The sequence below is a fragment of the Ambystoma mexicanum genome, chromosome 8 (genome assembly GCF_040938575.1).
Source record: "Ambystoma mexicanum isolate Mex_15411 chromosome 8, UKY_AmexF1_1, whole genome shotgun sequence".
In the NCBI taxonomy this organism is placed as follows: domain Eukaryota; kingdom Metazoa; phylum Chordata; class Amphibia; order Caudata; family Ambystomatidae; genus Ambystoma; species Ambystoma mexicanum.
In genome coordinates, this window is record NC_090929.1 from 1147689038 (window position 1) to 1147714141 (window position 25104).

Genomic DNA, 25104 nt, shown 5'->3' on the forward strand with positions numbered 1-25104 from the left:
AAGGAACAAAGGGGGGCGAGAAGGCCCTGAAACAGCCCTCCCAGGCGGTCGCCCAAGCCATGGAGGTCTTTTCAAGACCAGGAGTCCCTGCACATGGTCCACTAGGACATGGAAGAGGAGGTCGATGGCGCATGGCGTAGTTTTTCCGTTCTGCCATCTTAGCCAAGGGACATTTCCTTGGATATGCTGTCAACTCTACCCACCTTGGTGTCAGTGATCCAGTTGAGGACGCCTCCACCTCCCGCTTTAGTACCTGTTGTTCCCCAGGTCCCACATCAGCCTCCAACGAAGAAGAGGAAGCGTCATCAGGTGCCCCATTCCAACCTCTGCACCACGTCGGATTCCTTCTCCCCCAGCAGACCCAGACACAGGGACGGATATGGCCACAACGACGGAGGATGACAGATATTGTTGCAGCGGACGGCAAATCCCCACATTTGGATGCTCCACATAGGGTGTCTCTGCTAGATGAAGTGGGATCGTTACACTGCATGATCTTAAGAGCCTCCAAGCTATTCCAGCTAGTGCCTGAGAGAAACCAAGGAGGGCTTCCTGTACCAGAAGATGACATTTGGGAAGAAGGCCTGGCCCTCATGAAGAACCCTTGCACAGCTCCAGCCAAATGGGATAGTCTGGAAAAGAAGTATTGGGTACTGGACTTTGCACCCAAGTCGCCGGGTTTTGTGGTATCGGCGGCTGCGAGGAAACGGTCGGCCAACCAGTCCTCGTTGTCTTTGGTCCCTCCAGACATCGAGGGTAAGAGGATGGACGCCATGGGAAGGAAGGTGATTTACACTGCAGCGTCCACTATCAAAGCGGCAAACACACTGGCGTTTCTAGCCAGGTACGACAGGTTGCTGTGGTACAAGCTGGGGCCGATGTTGGAGTTCCTCCCAGATGATAAGAAGATGAAGGCAATCACCCTCTTGCAGGAAGGGGAGGTAGCGTCTGATCACGCCATCATAGTGGCGTTGGCCATCACCGACACAGGGTTCCGGCAAATGGGAAACAGTGTCTGCCTTCGTTACCAAGGCTAGATGAATTCCATTAATTCCCACCAGGAGGTCCAAGCGAAGGTACTAGACATGCCCTTCGACGGAGATAACCTATTTGGGTTGGTCGTCGACGACTTCCTGCAGACCATCAAGGCGGATATGGAGATGGCCTGTTACCTGGGCACCCTCCAGCAGCACTGATCTTCTTTTCACTCCTCCAGAGGAAAGTGAAGCAGGTATTCCAAGGTTTTCTCCTCATCATCCAGTCAGCCTTCCAGATCCACAACTCAGGAAGCCTACATAGGCTGTTCCCAGGCCTACAGTAGCGGAGGACAGCGTCACCCTCCGGGCAGGACGCTGGTGCCGAAAGCAAGCCTGAACCGACCAGGACATCAGACCCCCACCCATGCCCCCCGCCCCCGGTGGGATGGTGGCTGACTAGGTTCGTCAGCGAATGGAGAAAGATCACCACCGACAGATGGGTGCCGGGGTGCCAGATGCTCTCACCCAAGGATATACCCTGGAGTTTCAGCACAGGTGTCCGTGGATCCCTATGGTGGCTCGTCAGGTGCAGCACATCCCTCAGCTCCTGGAAGAGGTACAGGCCATGCTGCGAAAAGGGGCGATAGAGCTAGTTCCCCAGCGACACCGGGGCTCCAGAGTCTATTCCAGACACTTTCTGGTCAGAAAGAAGACAGGTGGTAGGAGGCCCATTCTAGACCTACGACATCTGAACAAATACCTAAAGTCCCAAATATGTAGTATGGTCACATTGCAACATGTACTCGGCGAACTGGCAAAAGGAGACTTCTTGATGTCGCTGGACCTGGAGGATGCCTACTTCCACGACCCCATTCACAGGGAACACCGGAAATGTCTATGCCTCATAGTGCAGGGACAGCACTTCCAGTTCAAGGCCCTGCCTTTCGGCTTGAAGTCAGCCCCCAGAGTGTTCACGAAGTGCCTGGCACCAGTGGTGGCCCATCTACTCCTACAGGGCATACTCCTACGTCCCGTCCCATTTCCTCCATACTTATGGGACATCTCTCCGTCCTGTGGGACGGGACCGGAGCACTTTTGTAAAAAGCATCCACATTTTTTTCAAAAATGTGTCCCTCCTCTCTCTCCTACGCGGGGCCCGGCACGAGGCCGTAACCCCGCCCACCTTGGCTCCACCCCACGCATCGCCCATCAGTCCTTTTCTCCGCACGATTGGGCCGGACGCACTTGCATCCTCAGAAGATTTTATTCCGTTGTTCCCTCTCTGGCTCTCGCTAGCGTTCGTTTACTAGTCTGTCTTTGTCTTTTAAACTAGATTTTCCAGACTGTTCATCATGTCACCGTCGCATCGTGAGGGCGGATCCCCATCCTCTTTGTTTAGAGTGTTTGGGTCCGGAACACCGTTGGGACTCCTGTTTTTACTGTGACTCCCTTTCGGTCCGGGCTCTTCAACGTCGGTTGGAGCGGTGGGAGGAGGTGTTCGGACGGACTCCTCCTTCGCATTTTCAGGCGTTCATCGACGTGAAGAAAAAACGCCCGGTAAGTTCTTTGATTTTCAGAGCACCCCGGCCGGGGTATACCTTCCCGGGTTCCTCTCGAGCCGGGAGGGGCATTGATCTCTCTTTTACCGGGGTTCGCCCTGAGGTGCCTGTCGGGCCTAATAATTCTACCAGAGTTTTCTCCGAGGGTCTCCGTAAGGGGCCTGTGATCACCGGAGTACACTCCGAGGCCCCTCCTGTGGGGGCTGTGTGTAGACCCAGTTCTACTGAGTCGTGGGGTACCGGAGCTTGCTCTGAGGCCGTTCTTTCGGCTTCCCTCAAAAACAAAACTGGGGTACGCCCCGAGGTCTTGGCTGGGCTTGAGGTTACCGAACGCATGTTCGAGGCCCGTGCCGATAAGGCTTCTACCGGGCCTAGGTCTGAGGTCCCTCGTACAGAGGCTAAGGCTACCAACAGTTCTGAGGGGCCGGGCAAGGCCCTGTTGGTGACAGCGCACCGTTCCTGCTCTTGTGGTGACACCAGATCTGTTGAGGGGGCAAAGAAGAAAGTTTCTTCTTTTACCGGCAGTGCCGAGGCACTTCCTTCGAAGGCTCAGTTGGCAGTTGGTATATCGCAGAAACATTCCAGGCCTCATAGTACCGGCTCTGCCGAGGTTCCTTACGTTAAGGCTAAAATTAAGAACCCTGATCCATCGACAGGGACCCCTGCCTCACTTCCTCACATGCCGCAGTTCCCCTCAGATGACAAAATGGCGCCTGTTCCCGCCACGACCACGGCGATCATTTTAGGTACTACCCCTACAACTACGCCATCGGGCCCTGGTGTAGGGTTCGGTCCTTCGGGTGAACCTAAGGTCCCTTGTGCGCATCCTTACCGGCCAGTTTATGATTGGAACGCCCGGATGCCTCTTCCGCACAATATTTCGTTGCCCGCGGGGGCGGCTCCCTTGATTTATGTGGATATGTCGGCGGAGGGGCCTGTGTGGCACCCTTCCCCGTTGCGTCCTTGGATTTGTCCAGCTCATGAGAGGCCTCCTGAGGTTCCGAAGCAATCTCCTGAGGAGGCCTTTTTCGGTAAATTTCAAGCGCTTATGCGCACCGACCCCATGAGGGAATATTTCATGGGGCTTTTCAAGGAGATATGTCCACCCGCGCCTCCGGCTCCACCCGTCCCGTCGGTGGTTCCGCCGGCGCCTCCCTTGCCCGTGGTGCCTCCCCCTGCACTTCCGCCTGTGCCACCATTGTCCCCAGTGGACAAGGCAGTGCCTGACTCGGCTCAGCAGGAGCCGGACCTGTCAGATGACCCTCAAGGCGATCAGGACAACGAGGACCTGCCCCGCTCTACTAGAGCTTTCCATGACCGGGTACTGGACACGATGAGCTTCTTAGATGTTCCGGTACCCGAGGCACCTGCTCCGCACGAGGGCGTGCTTTCTGGGGCGTTCACCTTGTCTCCTTTGGAGCGTACCGGCCTGTTCTTGCAGAAGGACGTTCTGGCCGAGGTCCGTAGAGTTTGGGAAAAGCCACACTCGGGACTTTTTGTCAATTAAAAGATTGACGCGAGGTACAGGCTACATTCCTCGGAAGAAGTGGCCTTGTCGTCTTGTCCGCCTCCCTCCTCCACAGTGGTGGCTGCGGCCACGTTGCAATCCAGACCTGCAGCTTCCTCCTCTGCGACGGCGACTTAGGTCTTGGGAAAGGAGGACAAGCTCCTGGACTCCCTAGGGAGGAAAATCTTTGCCAATTCAGCCTTGCAGCTCAGGCAGGCCAATGCAGAATTGATTTTGGCGGGAGCTAACATGCGGATGTGGAGAGGTCTGTCGGAGTTTGAGGAGCACATTCCAGTCGAGAAGCTGGAGGATTTCAGAGGAGGCCTTACCGATGCCAGGGTCTTGGCCCAGGATCTCCTGGAGGCTGCGGCTCACCACGTAGACACCTCGGCTCAGGGACTGATGCTAGGGGTTGATACCTCGCGGCAAGCATGGCTACATGCCACTAAGTTCTCGAAGGAGGTGCAAGACAAGGTTCTGGAGCTTCCATTTGATGGTAAGGAGCTTTTTCACTCTTCTGCTGATGTAGAGCTCACCAAAACCAAAGACAGCACCCAGACGGCCAAATCATTGTCTGTTCTGGTTAAACCTCCCTTCAAGACTCAAAGGCCGTTGTCGCAAAGTCGACCTTCCTCTGGTTTTAGGTTTTAGGGGCTTCCTCGACCGCAAAAGTCGCAGAGTGGATACTCCTGCGGGGAATAACCGCCGTAGACAACAGCGTATGCGGTATTTCTCCTGCTCCTCAGCCTCCTCATCAGGTTCAGGTGGCACCGCCACCGATAAACCTGCCAAATTAGGGTTTTCCGCGCTCACACGAGACCCCGGTGGGAGGACGCATTGCGTCTCATTGGGAGGCGTGGCAGACCATCACAGAAGACAGATGGGTCTTGTCAGTTGCTCGAGCGGGCTTCCGCTTACCTTTACCCCCTACCCCACCCCTCAACCCTCCTTTTCAGCTGGCGGGCTCACCCTCCCTCAAGGCCGAGGTTCAGAAACTTCTGCTCCTCAGAGCTGTGGAACCCGTTCCCCTTGGGGAACGAGGGGAGGGATTCTACTCCCGGCTGTTTACGGTGCCCAAACCCAACCAGGCTGGCCTGCGCACCATCCTAGACCTTTCCCAGTTCAATCTTTCCCTACCCCAAGAGAAATTCAAGATGATCACGCCCGGCCAGATTCGCTCCTCTTTGCAGGCGGGCGATTGGCTCAGCGTGGTGGATCTTCAGGATGCGTACATGCATATCCTGATTTGGAACCCACACAGGAGATACCTCTGTTTCTCTTTGGGAGAGGAGCACTTCCAGTTTCGGCTGCTTCCTTTAGGCCTCAGTTCGGCACCGCGTGTCTTCACGAAGATGATGTCGGTGATCGCGGCCCATCTTCGTCTCCAGGGTATCCATGTGTATCCCTATTTGGACGACTGGCTCCTATGCAGCCCTTGCCCGTTGGCAGCAGCGGGCAACCTCCAGTCTCTCCTTCAGCTCCTGTTCCATCTTGGGCTGTCGGTGAACTGGGGAAATCCTCCATGACGGTCTCACAGGACCTGACTTTCCTGGGTTTTCGTTGGAACACCATGGACTGCCGAGTGTATCTGACAGGGGACAGAATGGCGGATCTGTTGGCCAAGTGTCAGATGTTTACACAGTCGGAGAGCATGTCGGCCTGGTGGTTCCAGAGGCTTCTGGGCCTCATGGCCTCGTGTGTGCTGTCTCTTCCTCTTGCTCGTCTCAAAATGAGACAGACCCAGATGGCTCTTCGGAGTTCCTGGAGTCAGGCTGTGGACCCGGATTCCAAACGGATACTGATTCCAGATTCCATGAGAGTGGACCTGGACTGGTGGTCTTCTCTCAGCAACCTGTCAGTGGGTGTCGGGTTCCAGGACCCAAGCCACATGGTGACGATCACGACAGACTCCTCCCTTTTCGGGTGGGGTGCGACGTTAGATCTTCTCCAGGTCTCGGACCTATGGTCACCTCAGGACAAGCTCCTGCACATAAATCAATTGGAGCTTCTGGCGATTTTTCTGGCGCTCAAGGCGTTCAGACCTCTCATTGTCAACAAGGTGATCCGCATAAGAACGGACAATGCAGTGTCAATGTACTACATAAACAAGCAAGGGGGAACGAAGTCTCCCCCTCTCATGGATCTGTCCATCCAGATTTGGGAGTGGGCCGTGCTTCATGGGGCCTGGCTGCTTGCAGTGCATATCCCGGGCCGGCTGAATGTCACAGCGGATGCCCTCAGCCGGCGGACAGTGGTCAGCTACGAGTGGGAGTTGAAGGCGGAGATCCTATCATGGATTTTCTTGCATTGGGGCACACCGGCGGTGGACCTCTTCGCCACAGCGGTAAATAAGAAGCTTCCTCAGTATGCCTCCAGAGGGGGGCTGGGAGCCTCCTCTCTGGGGGTCGCGCTCGAGATCCCATGGCACAACATGAGAGCTTACGCCTTCCCGCCTCTTCCTCTGGTTCATCGAGCAATTTGGAAGTTGAAGAGTTCTGTCAACTGTTCTCTTCTACTGATAGCTCCGTGGTGGCCGGCCAGGTTTTGGTTCTCAGAACTTCGACACCTGCCGGTGTGTCCGCCGATCAGGTTACCAGTAACTCCCGATCTTCTTCACCAAGGGGAACAACAGATGTGGCACCCCTCCCACAATTGCTCAGCTTGGCGGCATGGTGCCTGAGTTCACGGCTCTAGAGCCTTTGGGTTTGTTTGCGGATAAAATGCGCATTATCCAGGCAGCCAGGAAACCCTCGACCAGATCCCAATACAAGAGTAAATGGCTCAGGTTCTGTCATTGGTGTTTGGAGAAAGAATTGAACCCGAGGGTGGTGACGATTGACACGGTGCTGTCCTTTGTCTCCTTCCTAGCAGAGTCAGGGGTCATGTCTTGTCCTGCAGGACTTATCTCTCGGCTATTTCCGCCTACCTCTCTTCAGACCGGTGTTCTTATTCGTTAACTAACCTGGTGGTGAAGAGACATTTTGCTGGTTTGACACGACTCTACCCTCCGGTTCGTAGTCCGCACCCGCCTTGGGACCTAAATGTAGTGCTGACGGCGCTGTGCCATAAACCTTTTGAGCCAATGGCTACGGTTGACCTCAAGTACGTGTCCTGGAAAGTTTCCTTTCTGGTAGCCGTTACGTCAGCGAGGAGAGTGAGTGAGCTCCAGGCATTGTCGGTGGAGCATCCTTTCTTGGTCTTTCACAAGGACAAGGTAGTCCTTCGGACGAACCCAGCTTTCCTACGAAAGGTAGTGACCGAATTCCATCTGAATCAGTCGATTTCCCTTCCGGTCTTTTTTCCGAACCCTGCCTCGGAGGCGGAAAGGGTTCTACACTGCCTGGATGTCCGAAGAGCTCTTAAATTCTACCTGGACAGGACTGCCGAGCTTCGGAGTTCTTCCCAACTGTTTTTGACCTTCAGTAAACCCCAGGGCAGGCCGGCGTCTAAGGCATCCATTTCCAGATGGATTGCTGCCTGTATCACGGAATCTTTCACCGTCCAAAAGCTGAAACCTCCTAAGGGTATCCATGCACATCAGGTGCGAAGCAAGGCAGCTGCGGTTGCTTTTCAGAAGTATGTTCCCTGGGAGTCCATCGCTAGAGCGGCTACTTGGGCATCCCCATCTGCTTTCTGTAAGCATTACTGCCTCGATATGAGCTCTAGGGCTGACGCTCAGTTCGGCCAGCCTGTGCTGAAGAACCTGTTTCAGTAAGGGGTATTTCCATCCACCCATAGTTCCTGTAAGGAGTGCTTGGGAATCTCCCATAAGTATGGAGGAAAGGGGACGGGACGTTAGGAGTATTACCAGGTTACTCACCGTAGTGACAACCTTACTCCTAGTCCATAGTCCCCTTTCCTCCATACGCCCGCCCGCCGTCCCCTCTAATAAGGTTCCTCTGTTATTGCTAATGGGTCTTGGACCCTGCGATAGAAAAGGACTGATGGGCGATGCAGTATGGAGGAAAGGGGACTATGGACTAGGAGTAAGGTGGTCACTACGGTGAGTAACCTGGTAATACACGTATATCCATAACTGGACGATTGGCTGTTTCACGCCCGCTCACAGGAGATGGCCCAAGGACACACAGAGGTGACCGTCCGGCTACTAACAAATCTGGGATTCTCTGTGAACTATCCAAAGTCCTGCTTGATGCCATCACAGAACGCACTGTTCCTAGAAAGCAGACTCAATACAGTGTCTTCCCTGGCGTCTCCCTCGAGGAGACAATAGCAGCCATTCTGGGGAAGGTGCAGCAGCTGTCGACGAGGACAGCCAAGGTGCGGGCCATCAAGTGATTGCTGTCCATGATGTCCTGCATCTACCTTGTCTGGCTCTGCAGGTTGCAGATGCGGGCCCTCCAGGAATTCCTGGACGCCTGCTGGATGCAGGTGTCCGGAAGCTTCGCAGATAATATTTCATTCAACGACAAGTTCCGGCTGGCGAAAGTATGGTGGGGTGCTCGTCCAACATCGCCCACGTTACGAGATTCCAGAACCTGCCATAACAGGAGACGGTCACCATGGACGCCACCCTAGAGGGATTGGGAGCGCACACCAGACGTGTGTGGTTAACAGAGGAGAAGGATCTTCATATCAACATCCTGGAGCTATGGGTAGTGTTCTGGGCCTTCAAGTCATTCCTCCAGTCTCTGAAAGTCAAGGTGGTGAGGATCTTCACGGACAACACCACCACCATGTTTTACATCAGGTAACAAGGGGGCCCTCGATCCACGGCGCTCTCCAAGGAGGCGCATGACTTGTGGCGATTGGCCGATGGACAGGGATACTCCTCATCCCTCTTCACCTTGCGGGAGTCGGGAACACCATTGCAGACTCCCTCAGCAGGGAACTGCGGTCCTGCCACGAGTGGGAGCTTCATCAGGATCAGGTGGACTGCCTGTTTGCTGAGTGGGGCAGGCCCCAGATAGATCTGTTTGCGACAGCGACAAACTTCAAGTGCAGGAAGTTTGCCAGAAGGCTCCACCAGCCGAGAATCCTGGGGTACACATTCTCCTTGCCATGGGAAGGAATGTTCCTATACGCATTCCCTCTCCTGCTATGAGTCATCAACACACTCAGAGAGTGCCCGTGCAAGATGATACTCATCGCCCGGCTGGTCGAGGCAGATTGGGTATCCGGACCTTCTCAGTCCGTCAGCTTTGCTCCTGGTCAAGCTGCTAGTAGTTCTGGATCTTCTCTCAAGAGAAGGAGGTGCAATCCTGCATCATGATCCAGGATCGCTGAACCTGAGGGCTTGGCTCCTACAGCTCTAGAGTTTGGTGGATACGAGTTGCCTGCGGACTGCAGAGAGGTCCTCGCCAAGGCCAGGGCGACGTTGACTTTGAAGTGCTACGGTCAAAAGTGGAAGCATTTCGCTACGTGGTGCCGGTTGCAGAAGATTTCCCCGCTGAGGGTCACGGCCCCGCAAATTCTTCCATACTTGCTTTCCTTGGCCAAGGCCAGCCTGGCACACGCTTCTATCAAGGTGCATCTGATGGCTATCTCCCGCTACACCAGGTCACCAGGAAGATCTTTTCTATGGTTTCACAGACTTGTCAGGGGGTTCCTCAAAGGACTTTTTCAATCTTTCCTGCCGGTGAAGGCTCCTGACCTGGCGTGGGAACTCAATGTGGTTCTGACAAGGCTTGATGCAAATGCCCCTTTCGAGTCTATGCATCAGGCCCCTCTCAAATTCCTCTCGTGGAAAACATCTTTCCTTGTGGCCATCACTTCTTCCAGGAGGGTAGGTGAGATCCAGGACCTATTCTGCAAACATCCATACCTGACTTTCAATTAATCGAGGGTGGTGCTACGGATGCAGCCCTCTTTCATGCCATAGGTTCTGTTGGAATTACCACTCAACAAGCCTTTAATGTTCCCTGTTTTTTTCCTGAAGCCTTCGTCACCGGCTGAAAGGGCCTTTTCACTTGCTGGATGTTGCTCATGCCCTGAAGTTCTACGTGGCATGCATGAAGAGATTTCGAAAGACTTCACAGCTGTTCTTGATTTTTAGTCCTGTGAAGCATGAAGGCCTTGTCCAAGGCTTCCATCAAAGTGGCTCTTGGGCTGCAATATGCACTATTATTGGTTGGCAAACCGACAGCTGCCCGGCTGTCCGAGAGCCCACTCCACCAGATTGCTGCGACGACAGCGTTCCTGGCTGGTGTGCCCCTGATAGACAGCTGCAGGGCTGCTACGTGGAGGTCCATGCACAGCTTCACAAAGTTCTACTGCGTCGACAGGGATTCCAGGGAGGAAAACCGAGTCGGCCAGGCAGTGAGTTAATTGCTTCTGTTGAGCCTTGCCCCCTCCTGTGGTTTTGTAATGTTGTACTGCTATTTATTTGTTATTCATGAGCATGTGAATCCATGCCAGACCCCATGCTGGAGAAGGAACAAGTTACTTACTTGTAACTATTGTTCTCCAGCATGGGTCTGCCGTGGATTCACATGCGAACCCTTCCTCCAACCCCTCTGCGGCTCTTCTTGGTCATACTGCCACTTTACGTGCTAACCAAATCTGAAGATGACTGCCAGAGGAGGGGCTTAGGGAGAGGACAGTCATTGGATGCGGCCAGTATGACCCGGAGGACAGTGATTGGTTTAAAGGAGAAATACAGTTTGTAAGTGAAATTGAAACTGTTTTTTCTTTTACCAAGGATTCCCAGCCTGACGACAGGGAATATTCATGAGCATGTGAATCCATGCCAGATCCATACTGGAGAACAGTGGGACCTTTGTTAACCACCCCATTCTTGATATCTAGGTGATGAAGCAGTGCTACATTCCACCTTAATTGTTCCATCCTCTTCTAGTGCTCTTCTTCCCAACTCCTCATCCTGGCTTATTTCATCGCACCGGCAATACACAAGAAAAAAGTAGGAATTTATAGAACATGGCTACCCTGGATTTTAGATGCGCTCGCCCCAGTGTGCTTGCTCCTCAGTGACTGTTCCCCAGTACTCGACCACTAGTGTTCCTACCGTTCCCAGTGCACTGTTGCTAATGCATCATCCTGTTCCCCAAATATTGTTCTTCTCCCCAAATTCTTTCCCTCATGTGCCTTTTCCGTCAGTATCCTGTTACTCCCAGTTTTCCTTCACCCACAGTTGTTCACGCACTGCACTGCTCTTCCCAGGACATGCTACCCATTGCACCTGTACTAGCCCCATGTGTCTTCTCCCATGTGTCTTCCCTGTGTGCTCTTCCCTGTTTTCTTCCATCCTGTGCACATTTCCCCTGTCGTCCCCCATTTATCCACCATGAATCCTCCCCATGTGTCTTTCCACCATGTGTTCTTTCCTGTTTTCTTCCATCCTGTGCACTTTTCCCCTGTCTGACCCCATTTCCCCATGTGTCTGTGGAAATTAAGAGGCTGGAGACAAGGCGAGTTGCTGAAACAATATTTATTCCTCGAATAACTTGAGATCAAAAAGTAATTAACTTAAAGTTCAAACGGTTTCCTTCACCGTGCGACTCCTTCCCAAAGGATTGCTTGATAAGCGGGACTGTTTCCTAGTACGTGAGATCCGGATAGGCCCACCACTCGGGGCTGACTTCACTCTCCGTCTCGGCGTCCTGTGGATAAGACAGACAGCAGTTGTTAGAAAAGGCAGGCTTTTGTAAGTCAGCCTGGGTTCAAAGCCCGACCAATCGCTATAGTTAGTTTGTGACTCGTTTGGTATTGGCTGGGAAGCCGATGGCCCGCCCCCTTTCTGGATGGGGATTCCCACCGCCAGTTCCGCCTGCCCCTGTAGCCTACGGGGAAGCCCTACGGCGTGGTTGCCAGGGCTGTGGAGTGTGTGTCGGGACCCACACCCATAGGGGCGGGGCCGGAGGTCCGAGGTTCCTCCCGAGCCTGTTCGTGTTTTGTGCCGGCCGCGGACATTCCCCCGCCTTGAGTTTGCGGCTTTGCCCGACCTTCGCTGCGGGCTATGTTGGCCGCGGGCACTTTCCTGCCACTGCACCTGCCCTTCACCCAACCCGGACTGGCGACCTGGGGATGTCGGCCTCTCTGGGTCTGTATCTCGGTACGGTGAGTATCGAAGCATGCTGTAGCTCTCTGCCACGGTTCTTCTGCATCTGGGATTATTACTGTGCTTGAGCTGTTCTTCCTGTCCGGACGGGGAGTCGCCGGTTTCACGGCCCCCGTCCGTTGTAGGTACACCCTCACAGTCTTCCATCATGTACCATACACCATGTGTCCCCCATGTGTTTTCTTCCCCCGTGTATCTTCTTCCCTCCCCATGCGTCTCCTCCCTATACCTCTTGCCCATATGCTTCTTCCCCATGAGTGTTAACCCATGCTGCTTTCCGCCTTGTGTATTCCCCAATATATTTTCCCTGGTGTTCTTCCATCCTGTATTAGATTGCCTCCCCTGCTTTGCCCCAATGCATCTGAACCCCCAGTGTCTCATCCCCAAATGCCTCTTCCCCCAATGCCACTGGAACAAGTTGAGCTGCCCTATTCCGGAATATTTAGAGTCACACAATTTGAGGTGCTGATTTTCCAGGTTGGCAACTGCAAGCCTAAAGGCACCTGTGGCAGAGACATCCATGAAATGGAACACCACCTTAGCGTATAATGTCATGCATTTTAGGCAGAGGTCATGGCGCCTTGCCCCAGCTGATGTGGAAGACATCAGATGCAATCTCCAGCAGCTGCTGCAGGCCAGCATCATCCACAAATCTTACAGTCCCTATGCCTCACCCATTGTGTTGGTACGCAATAATAATAATAATGTACAGATATGCATCAACTAGTGAAGGCTGAACAGTCACACCGGCCCCGGCCAGTTGTCCACTCTGTGACAGGATAAGGCACTGGATGGTGTCCCTGGGAGCAATTGCTTTACTGTGTCAGATTTCAGGAGTAACTGTTGTCAAATCCCAATGAGCGAGCCCAGCAGAAAGAGAGTGGACTGCCTTCATCTACCAACACGGTTCTAGCTGTCACTTGTATGCCCAAAGACGGATATGGCAGCCAGTCAACTTTACAAAAGTGAATAGAGTACACCATGGGTGACCTGAAACTGTTGGAGGTTCTGGTTAATCTTTGACACCCTCATCTTTGCGATAATACTGGAGGAGCATAACTAGGGGCTCCCGGAGGTCCTTGATGGACTCTACAACCAGGGCCTGAAGTTGTCACTGGAGAGGTGCCAGTTCTGCCAGACAGCATGAAATACATCAGCCACATAATCTCATCTGAAGGCATGGATGTAGACCCAGTCTAAGTTGAAGCCTTTTGTACAAGGAGTGCGTAACCTGAGGGCGTCCTCACTTCTTTTTCCCCAGAATCAACCTCTCAGGTGGCCAGGCAAATGCCATTGTTTTTGGATCCTGACCCTGGGGATGGATATGTGATGGAGGATCATATGGGTGAAGGGAACTTGGGGAATGAGGAGAGGACGTCCTTAGGTGAGATGCGGTATCCCCCTTTTCCCTTTCATAATAAGCTCTCTATCCCTAAAGCCTTTGTGGGATGTTGTCAACCCCTTCCCTTCTCCTCCTTCCAGTCTGTTTCCCAGAACCAACATATTAGAACTGGGACGGGGAAGAGACCAACAAAGGAGGACACATCCTCATTTCACTGACACACACATATATCAAAGACCACACAGAGGTGTAAAGGCTTCTTTTAATAAATCAGGCAGTTCCAAACACCACTCTGATACTGAGATGATGAAGAGGGCTATGAAGGCATACCAGAGGAATAACCAGGCATGTCTGCTTAATGGAATTCCATATGAACAGGCGTGCCACTAAATACAGCTACCCGCCTAAACACATGCTAGGTGTGACTAGTTGCACCAAGTGTTAACAAATCATGTTGGTCTATAGATCCGAACAGGAAAGAGGGATAGAGATAAACATATTTTAATCAGTACATGAGAAAACTCGACATGTTAAAAAAACAACAATGCATTTCGTTTACACCAAACATAAAAACATGGTTTGAAAATCAGCGTTTTTCCTAACCAGAAAGACAACAACTGCAAACATCATTTTTAAACAGTGTTGTGAGGTTAGTACAAGTGTGGTATTGACAATTCATATATCCTCAATGGTGTTATTATTTGTCCTTGACTCTGTCGACACAGAGAAATGTGTTTCTGGGTTCTAGCAGATGTTGTTGGAAAGAAAAACTCTCTAGCTGACGTTAGATTGCTATGAGACGTGTGCTGGACCCGTCTTCAGGACAATACTTTGTAGGGCCACAGGATAAATCTCAGGGGCACAATGATAATGCTAAAAACCAAAAACACAGAAAACGTGTTAGTGGTACCTTAAAAACTAGTTGAAAATCTCTATAGGTGTACATGTGCAACTGTTAGCACTAACCTTGCAATTGCTTTGTAGCTGTTTGTGGCATCGGATTTGGTGACCATGTAGACCGAATTCGATAGTAGTAACTGTGGGAACTCACAGTTAGAATGACTGAAATGTGAAAATAAATTTTAGCTGTTTGTTGAATAACATTTATTTGTATTTTAATTTTTAAATTATGTGCGAAAAACTGCACAAACCCTAAGTGAGTAGCTTGGGCTATTGAATTTTAATTCTTTGTGGACTATCCGTTTATTTTAGTGATAGTCCTATGATTAAGGAATTGAAAAAGGCCTACATCTTGACATGCAGAGTTTTACAAACATGCTGGTAACGATTATTACCTTCATACCCAGGCCGAGGTGTGCCTGTTCGTTGATGTCGATCGACACGGTGTTGGCCGAAATGGTGCGGCTAATACAGAGTGCGCCGTGTGGCTATTTTTTTAAAGAGAAAAGGAAAAGCCGGTAAATGCCTTGAAGCGCTAGTGTGAGGCCTGGTGAAAGTGTGAATGTTCTGTCCTCTTACCTATTAGGAAACCGGAATGAAATGCCGGAGGATTGCAGGCTGTTACAGTGCCGAGTGCTAGGGTGAAACACTGGAAGATACAGATTGGGTGAGGCCATATTTGAATGCTTGAGAACTAGACCGTGAGCGTACTACCAGAATGGATTATATTGGACGCCATCTTGGATGAACAAAAGGCGGATACTGACGGAACTGAAATAGTCATGTACCTGGATCCCTCTGTGAGGGTGGACTGCATAATTTGTTTTTAGCAGACTAGTCGATATGGTAAATGTTGTGATGGTCACACTGACACAAAATAGTTGGTTACATGTGTGGATGGCGCCTTTGTCCAGACAAAAGGGGTGGATCATTTGTGAAGGAATAGACTCCATTCTATCCCGATGTTTAAGCCAGCTTGGACTGTATTCAATTGATAAATCCATTTTTGCTCAAGCTGTCTTAATTTTCGGTCTCTGTCTCCCCCGCGGGGATGTGGTGGTACTGTTTGAAGTATAACCCACTGGATGTCTTTGACAGTATGTTTGGCTTTGACAAAATGAGCCACTAGTGGTTTTTCAGGCACTGCGTTTTTTACACATGAACGATGTTCGCAGATCCTTTGTTTTATAGGTCTCTTAGTTTTGCCAATGTATATAAGCCCGCAAGGGCACGTGATGGCATAAATGGCCCACGGTGTGTTACAATTCGTAAACTTCTTGAGATACCAGGTGAAACCATTTAAATTGACAGCTTTTAAATTGTCAGTTAGTTCACATACCGAGCAGTTGCCGCATTTAAAATGCCCACCTACTGGCGGTAAATGCCATAATGTTGTTTGTGATGTAGTTGAAGGTGTCTTTCTAACCTTGTATGTATGTACTAGTTTATCACGTAAATTGGGCATACGTTTGAAGGCAAAACGTGGTTTCTGTACAAAGAACTCCTCAGTTTGTATTAGAGACCAATTTTTCAAAATGCAACGGCGCAAGTCGTTGCTAATTGGCGAGAAAGTGGACACGCAAGTGATCTTGTCCTCTTGTGCCCTATCTTGTTTTTCTAAACAACGAGATCTGTCGGTGTTCCGTGCCCTTTTCATAGACCGTCTAATGATATGTGGAGGGTATCCTCGTTCTTTTAATCTAAGAGACAGATTTTGACTATGGCTGTCAAAGTCTTCTTTAGTCGAGCAGTTGCGCCTAATTCGTAGGAATTGGCCAAAAGGGAGATTTTCCCACAGAGATTGCGGGTGGAAACTTTTGTAAGACAGCAAGGTGTTTTTGTCTGTGGACTTCTTGTATAGAGTGGTGTTCAAGGTACCCAAGGTTGTTTTATAAATTTCTAGATCTAGAAACGCTATTTTCTGATCATTGTGATTCATGGTGAAATGTATACGTGGGTCTTGTTGGTTTAACCATTCTAGAAAATTAGTCAGAGATGTTGAATCCCCGTGCCAAAGTAAAAACACATCATCTATATAGCGATGCTACGCGAGGATTTCTATTTTAAAGGGATTGTTGGCGTGATGGACTGATTTTTGTTCTAAGTCATCCATGTATAGGTTGGCTAGATCGGGTGCAAAAGTGGCCCCCATGCTTGTTCCATGTAGCTGTTGAAAAAATGTATTGTCTACCATGAAAAAGTTGTTGACCAAAGCTATCTTTATGCATTCACATATAAAGTTTATCTCTATCCCTCTTTCCTGTTCGGATCTATAGACCAACAAGATTTGTTAACACTTGGTGCAACTAGTCACACCTAGCATGTGTGTAGGCGGGTAGCTGTACTTAGTGGCACGCCTGTTCATATACGTTTGCATTTTGTCCTCAGCCACGCAGCCCCCTAAAAAAGAGGACTTTTCTAGCTCGAAACGCTTGATTTACCTGCTTAATGGAATCCTCCAGAGTCAGGCAAGAGAACTCAACGACCCACAACTGGGGTCACTTAACACACCTGATGGATATTAAAATGCCCGCCGTTCTGAGAGACGATGAACGGGCTGGAGAAAAAGGAAGCTGGAAACCCAGGTGGCTGGTGCAATGTTACACAGGAGAGAGGGATGCCATAGCTATGGTCGGCTGCGTGAGGGTGCAGAGGTCCTGCTATCTGCCGAAACAGGTCTCGTGGGGAGAAGCTGTGGAGCTCCCCGTGACTGCAGCCGCCACCAAAGGCAGCCAGGACAGCAATTATCATCAAGATCTCAAATTAACTGAAATTGATTGAAGGCACTTATGAATACCGCACAGTGTAAACAGTATTGAAAGCACTTTTGTGTCAGTTGAATGCTCACAAAAGTCGAGGAGTACAGTTTGTGAAACAAGTAAAGACAAAGTCAAGAGAGTACTAAGAAGGTACAAAGATGAAAAACTAAATAGTAGCCCAAAATCCAGAGGGGCCCATGCATTGCAAGCTGAGAGAAACTTGTGTATGCAACAGCTAGAGAAACAAACCAGAATAATAAAGTGCATGGTGGCTAAACCAGCCACGGGGCTGTGTCTGAAGAATGGGACACTGAGGAATCAACTAAGCATCGCTGTCAGATAGAACCAGTGGCTAAGTATTGATGGAATCGGTAAGAAGGGTTATCGATTGCGTGATCTATAATGGGTGGACTGTGTGATCCGACAACTGCACCAGGACGGAGTGCCCTATTTGGAAAATCCAATGAAAGCATATTTGAAGTGAAGCTTATGTGTTGCCACATCTTTGTCTGAGAACTGAAGTGAAGAAGTTAAGAAATAGAACTGGGTTATCTTTGAGAGCTGGGAGCTTTGAATTTTTCTGGAAAAGAAATCCCAAACTGGGAAGTGTCCCAGTGAATTGTATTAATTTTGAAAGCTGAAAGTTCTGAACTCTTGGGGAAGAGAACCCCAACTTGGGAAGTGTCCCAAGGACCTATGTTATTTCTGGAGAGATGGATGATTTGAACTCCACAGTAAAGGAACCCCAACTTGGGAGTTGTTCCAGTGAACTGTTATTTTGGAAGTAGGAAGGTTTGAGCTCTTGGTGAAGGGAATCCCAATTTGCTCTTAACTATTTTGACCTTAGGGAAAGGGAAGCTGATCCTAAACCAAGAGCTGGAAGAAGCTCTGGACTTACTTTTGAACACTATTCCTTTGAGGCTGACATCCCTAAACATTGTTTACAGGTAGCTGTGAGGGCAAGTATAGGTTTTGGACACAGACAAATACTAAGTTGGAAATCCTGACACAGACTATCCTTAGTTTTTTTTAGGTAGGGAAATCCCATCTTACCTTACTACAAGTTAGGCCCTGCCTTTTAACTTAAATATACTTACTTTGAGTACAAATTTGAATCTGTTGTCTGTGTCTTGCTTCATGATATCTTCGCACTGGCCAAGACCATAGAATCTCAGAGTTGAGAAGCTCCCTGGGCTTTCCAATTACTACAAAAGATGTGTGTCCAAATTTGCCATTTGTGCCCGCCATTGTCTGACCTCGCCATGGATAACCATACTCATCAGAAGAAGGGGCATTTGCTAAAAAACTTCATGCACAACACTCTACAGCCGTCAAGAGCCCTCCATTCAGCAATGGAAACTGGAATGGCACCAAGTCTTCTTACATCATATTAGGATGTTTTCAGGCACGGCTGATAATTCGACCCTGAGCTACCTTAAATCCTACATGTGGATGCAAGTCTGGATGGCCTTGGCACATGGAGCTTTGCGTTATCAGGAGAGACATGATGCCCCAAGAACCATTGCCTTGGTCATCCCTGGGCTGACATCCTCAGAGAAAAACTACCCAATTCACGTGCTGGAGTTCCTGGTGCCCAAGTGGAGAGTTGCAGAAAAGCTACAAGACTACCTATTAGGGGCTATATTCACCATTTAGAGGGACAGCAAGCCTCTGACTTACATGTCCAAGTCTGCACAGTTGGATGGTGCCGGCCATCCGACTTTTAAAGGATGGCTTACACTTCAAACAATTTATTCTCACGATTCCAAATTCCTCCTCAGGGTTATCTTCATATTTATACGGTCTGAAAAAGATGCATATTTCATTGTTCAAGGCTTACATGGCGAGTTTGTTATGTTACTGCAGTTTTTATAGCACAAAAATGTAATTGTAATTGAATGGCAGTCTAGTAGTGGCTTACTGTACCACCCCTAAAAATGGTGACAAAGTAGGTAGCTGCATGGTTGACAGTGTGCTGGGATGGAACAAAACCTATGTTGGTTGATATCGGTGCGTGATGGGCGGCAGTGTTCAAAGACCACACAATGTAGAATTTCAGTTCAAGAAGTGACAAGGGTCCAAGAAAGGCATTCTTGTCAAAGAAATTAAGGGCATGCAGCCCACACTAGCGTGTATATTTTGTTGCAAAAATGCTGATTTGCAGTGTGTCCCATGTCAGCAGATGCTTGGCGTCGTGCATGATAATAAACAATGTGTCATGGACTGTATTGATGCATAGTGTGTCGCTGCAAATACTTATTGGGAGGGGTCAGTAATGCGAGGCAGACAACTGCTTGTAGTTTTCTCAGTATTTGAAAATTTATTTTAAACAGAAAATTCAAAGATAACCTAACTAAGCCTAGTCTACCAGATGATTCCCTACCTAGTCTAGGATCTAAGGGACCATCTCTTTGCATACACAAAACGGCCCCTTACACTGAACAACAAAACAGTCAAAGCAAAGCATAAGCAAGATAAATATAAGATTACCAAACCAGTAGTGTCTTGGATGACTTCTACTTGTCCTGGGTGGATCTCGTTCCCCAGGAATGTCCAAAGTCAATTTCTCCCAAAGAAAAGTAAAGTCTTAAATAAGTTCTTGAAAAGTTCCAAAGAAACAAAAGTTCACCTTAACAAAAATCCACTGGTAACAGATCCTTCTTCTGTTGAAAAGTTCCCATTCCAATCTTCACAAAGAAAAAAGCACCAATGGTAATCCTGGATAACCTCCTTTCAGGACAGAATTAATAAAGTTCAAACAAAAGTACCACTACTGCTTCAACAACCTCTGCAGCGTCTTTAATGTAACTTGCCTGGATGCTTCTTCTAATGGGGTTGCTTTCCCTTCTGCACATGGTACTGTGAAAACACGGTACTTTGTTTCACAGTCTGCTACTGCTTCAACTACATTTGATATAAGGTTTTCTGACAATTTTATAGACACCCACACTTTTATTTGTTCTGCTGCAACTTGTAACTTTAAGAATTTGTCAGGCAATTTAGACTAGACCCATCTACCTCTACAGGGAGGCAAGGCACTATTCTTTCCTATGCCATAAGAAAGGGCAGATTTTTTGCCTCTTGTGTCTGTCTTACAGCTACCACTAGAATTGGCTTCTAGTCTGCTTCTCCCTCTCAACTTTTAACAGTCTCAGCTTCACAGATTGTTGATCAGTTCTTTTAACAAGGACCACCAAGTGCCCTTCCCGAGCTGTATGTACACCTTGTTTCGAGTAGTTACACCAAAGCTATATTGCCACTCTTCCAGCCTTGGATAACCTTGTCACCCTTGTATCAGAGGACTCTAGATTTAGAACAGCTTCAATAACTTCAAAACATCAGTGTTTAGGTCTTAGTAGGGCTGGTTTCACCATAGAAATGATAAGCCTACTGACTTGGGTAATGCATGTTCTTCTCGTGACTTCAGCAACTTCTACAACTACAAAGTATTTTTTCTGAATGTTACAAGAGTCAGATTGAATTTCAACTTAAAGACTTGCGTTCCCTTTTAGTCATATAGAGTTCAGCTTCAACATAGATTGGGATTCACAATTACTTACGCTTGACTTTTTTTGATGTAAGTTTGCTTACCGTTAATGTTCTCCCTCTTAATAGGAGACACGCGACCACTCTGGTAATGATTCTTGTACAGCAATGAAAATAAAAAAGATTTTCTGCTACGCAAGTACTTTAACTTGTTGTGAAGACTTCTCACGGCAACAAACAACTTCTACTCGCCATCACTTCTACGAGAGTGTTCATTTAGCTGGTTAAAGTTACCGACAAGGTGTTTCTTGTGAATTGGAGTAGAGAGCTTCACTAACCGGCTCCAAAGTCACAGTAGTTGCGGGCTGCTTCCACTTCCCAACTTACTTTCTGCTACTACTGCTTCAGGCACTCTTGGGACCCACATCCCTCTGCAGTACGGGTGTCTCTGATCCGGCATCGACCTCAGAGCGTCCTCTTCTCTTCTGCTGCTCTCGGCTTGCTTCTGCACACAGGCCTCGGGTAGTTGCACAACCTCAGCTCTGCATTCACAATAATTAGACGCACCTGGAAAGACTGTTAACTTCTCCTAGTGTCTTCCAACGCAGCCACAGCCAAACAGGGTTTGTGAGCACAAGACCAACTCAGAATCTGCAGGTAAAACCTGCTCTTCTCTTGCTCTGGCGTCCCTTAAGTGGTCACACTTCCTTGTGAACTGATAGCCTTGTGCTCTGCTTCTACTTCTACTTCTACTACTGCCAACCTTCCACCTCCTGCTCCAGCTTCTTTCTACTACTCCTTCCTGCTGCAACCTTTTATTCCTCTCAGGTCAGGCATTTGGCTTCAGGTGCAGGCCATTACTGTTAATTGCCTGAACATGGCGAAGGCTTTAAGGCCTGCTTGCCTGTCCTTTACCTCTGCATGCCTCTTCAGCCCTCTTCTTCATCACAATCCATGAAGGGTTCGACGACATGTAGTTCATTTTAACAAAATTATGTTTTCCTACATCCTTTATATTTTTAACAGTGGGTTTACTCACCTTGATGTTTTTAGAAAAGGGATTATAGGCTCTAACCTTATTAGAGACAGATGGAATAGAAAAGGCCACATTTCTGTTTTTCTTTTTGGTATACCTTTGGTCTTTGGGAGGATATGTAATTTTAGGGGTACAAAATACCTGTTTTTTGGATACAACACTTAGTTGGGTTATACCCTTCGAGTTTAGCCTTCCATCCTTAGTAGTAGATTGATGTTTATCAAAATGACAATAAGTCAGTTCCTCCTTTAACCCAGTGGCAAGAGTATCCTTCTCCAAAGAAAAATACTGGTTCTCACCCTGGAAAATCTCCACACTGCCCTGGGCCTTGTCTCCACCCAGGTGATCCTCCCGCAGTACACCACCACCAGGATTGGGATCAGGAAGCATCTGCCCTCTCCTGGCCACCTGGGAGGAGACTTTAGGCAGGGTTTTGGTGGGGGATTCGCAGGATTCTCCACAGGATTGTACCAGAGGAAAGGAGAATGGAGCTCATGCAAGCTGCTGTCACATTGATCTGTTGTTGGTGAGTATTGGGATTAATATTTTATTTTTGAACTATCAAGGTCATGCTCACAACGTGTCATTCAAAGGTTGTAAATCTGGGGATGATTCCACTATAAAGAACAGAGAGGCACTCGTAGATCTAGAAAGGATCTCTGGGTAGGTCATGCATTACTGTTCAATCCCACCGATAAGCAAATACTCAGTACAGATGTCCTGAACAAAGGGCATCTATCCATGCCAAGTTTTCATTTGCAGATCATGGGTAAACTGTGACCCTCTGGATTTTCAGCAGATGCTGAAGATGCTGCAAAGTAGATGAGTGAGCGCCTGGCCAGTGACCATACAGGGTAGTGCCTGGCCACAAGGAGATAGGACCTCATTACAAGTTTGCCGGTCTGGAAACAAAGGTACCGGTAAGCTTTCTGGTACTGTTGTTTCCGGTCTGGCAAACTACGAGTTCTGTGAGCGGGTGCCTTTCAGCCCGCCAGGTCTGACCTGGCAGGCGTAACGTCACCCGCTCGCAGTCCTTGATGGATGCACCGGCACCATTCATGAATGGTGCCGGTGCATCCGTCCTCCCCAATTACCGGGTGCGCCGGGCCTGTAATGCCCCGGTAATTGCCCAATCCCGGGCGATGTAAGATTCATGAATCCGGCAGCAGACGTGCCGGTATTTACCCACACGGCTACCGCAAACCTCATAATGACCTCCATAGTCCTGATGGTATGCATCCATTTGCTGTTAGCGATTCCATTTGCCAGAGGACACTCTACTCCATTTTCTTTCTCAGTCACTCCTTTTGCCAGGAGTCAACCTCCTTTATCAGTGGCTTCTTGGATGCTGGGTCTGGAAGTTCTCAGGGTTGTTGTCAAAGGTCATTTCGTCAACGGTGAAGTCTAACACACTTGTGTTGGTGTTAAGGATGGTCAACTTCAGTTTGCAGTAGCAGTCAGGGAAGTTACAGAGCTTGAAGAAATTAGAACTGTTTAGTCTTCCGGAAATCGTCTCATTAATTTTGCATCGGCCTCACCTAAATTAGTTAAAATTCTGTTTTGTGTATAATTATACATATACAAAATGCCTTTTATTTTCCATGCAGTCCACTTTAGCCAGTTGGCCTATAGGATTTGTGCTGTGTTTTGTCTGGAAGGCCTCCCTAACGTAACTGGAGATATTCTCTAGAAAAGGTAACCCTACTAATAATGTGTTACATGTGACAGTTTTGAACCTCTGGAGAACTTGGCATCGTCTCCAACCCAAACTTTCGATAATTGCAAGATCTCAAACATTAAATTATTGTTTGACCTGTTTATTGGTAATACAATATGTATATAGGCTCATTGCCCTACGCACTTAATGTTTTGTGGATTATTGTGCTAACCAAACTGCCCAGTCGTTTGTCCTTTGGCAGACTTATTTATTCATAACCACCTTCATCTCTTCTGCTTTGCGGTACTCCCATATAGTGACAAAGCCTATTGTCTTGTAAAAATTCCTTCATCCCTTAATATATTTTCATGAAGTAACTTTCTCCTTTAGCTAGTGCCAGAAATACTTACCTTAAATGAGCCACACAAACCAATTTGTATTTATCTCTTTGTCTTGACACTGACTGAAAGCATATTGTCATAGCAATAGGATTCTCTAGTCACAAAGTGGTACCACATGGCTATTGGGGCAGTGTCTCATATTCTATGTTGGTTTAATCATGTGCATTGTCGGCTAGAACTGATGCACACCTACTTATGTGTTTACCCATGTTGTTTTACAGCCAGAAAATGAACCAGTTTCACCTATCAACAGGAGAAGCTTTCAAAGATCCTCTTCAGGGGAGGCTAAGGTAAATATGTGACATCCTTACAAAATCACTGACCTAAGCCTAATCCTGCCATTCCCAATGTCATCTAATAGCCTTGCCTATTGTATGGTTTATTAAAAAAGTGGGGGGGCCACATGTGGCAAGACCAAATATGCAGGGATGTGTACCTTGAACATACACTGGCTCTCCTCCATGTGTGCCTCCCATGTGCCTTATCTCTCTGCTCTTTTGACCCCTGCTTAAGGACTGCATGGTTTCTTGACAGATCAGTTTTGTTGGAGGACCCCACTCAGCACTGTATCCGATTCAGTAGAGAACACACAACAATTTGGAAATGAACATGCAATTTGCAAGAGGGTTGAAGTGCCCATGTATCAAACAAAAGTCTAGTTGGTGTCAGGGTGTCATCTGATACTTACATCTCCTCAAAATGCTTTAAACACTGTCAACCCCATTCCCTTCAGTGTTAAATTCCTGAGTAAGAGCAGCACATGTCGGAGATAAAAGCATAGTCATTGTGTTTTAAAACTCTCCGGAAAAGGCACTTGTCAATGCTGCACAATTGAAAAATGGCACTATTGCACATTTCTGTTCTGTTATTTAAAGTAAATGAGAGGGAACTGAGGAGTGTGGTATGCAGAGTATAACTCAGAGGATCATAGATGGAACCTTGACTTTATAGCAAGACCTTTTTTATATTTGTTTTAAACACAATTGACCACACAATGCACAGCATGACAATATTCTCACGAATTGTGAATGGAGCTGAGTGGGCAGGAGTCAATTGTTGATGTATGTTCTGACGTTTTTTTGCCTAATCTGACAGCTGTATCAAAAACCATTTGATTAAGTTTTTTATAGCCCTTTACCATCATTATTTACTTAGTTCTTGTAAACCCTCTCCTTGATTTCTCATTTATTATCAGTCCTGGAGTTGACGGGCAACCTTTCTAGAAAAATGGGCATAGTGTTCAAGGGTGGAAGTTTCCAAAATCTTAAGGAATGTGCTTGTATTGGATGTGCAGAATATGTAGACGACTAAGAAGCTTACTTTTCAAGATGACCATTTCAATTATGTGTGTGATTGGAGTGCACAACCATATAAGTTTGACAAGGTAATGGTTTACTGCCACTCAATCTGCATATTTCCACAAAGGATTAGCTTTTGAATCA

General features: G+C 48.4%; 1 protein-coding gene across 3 annotated transcripts in view; it reads left to right on the forward strand.

Moving 5' to 3' along the window:
• Nucleotides 1–25104, forward strand: part of ANK3 (ankyrin 3) — a 2768233-nt gene that overhangs the window by 209756 nt on the left and 2533373 nt on the right. For all 3 annotated transcript variants that reach the window (XM_069611214.1, XM_069611216.1, XM_069611217.1), the window contains exon 2: nt 23884–23952. In XM_069611214.1, coding sequence (XP_069467315.1) covers nt 23884–23952 — 69 coding nt within the window. The remainder of the gene's footprint in view (nt 1–23883; nt 23953–25104) is intronic.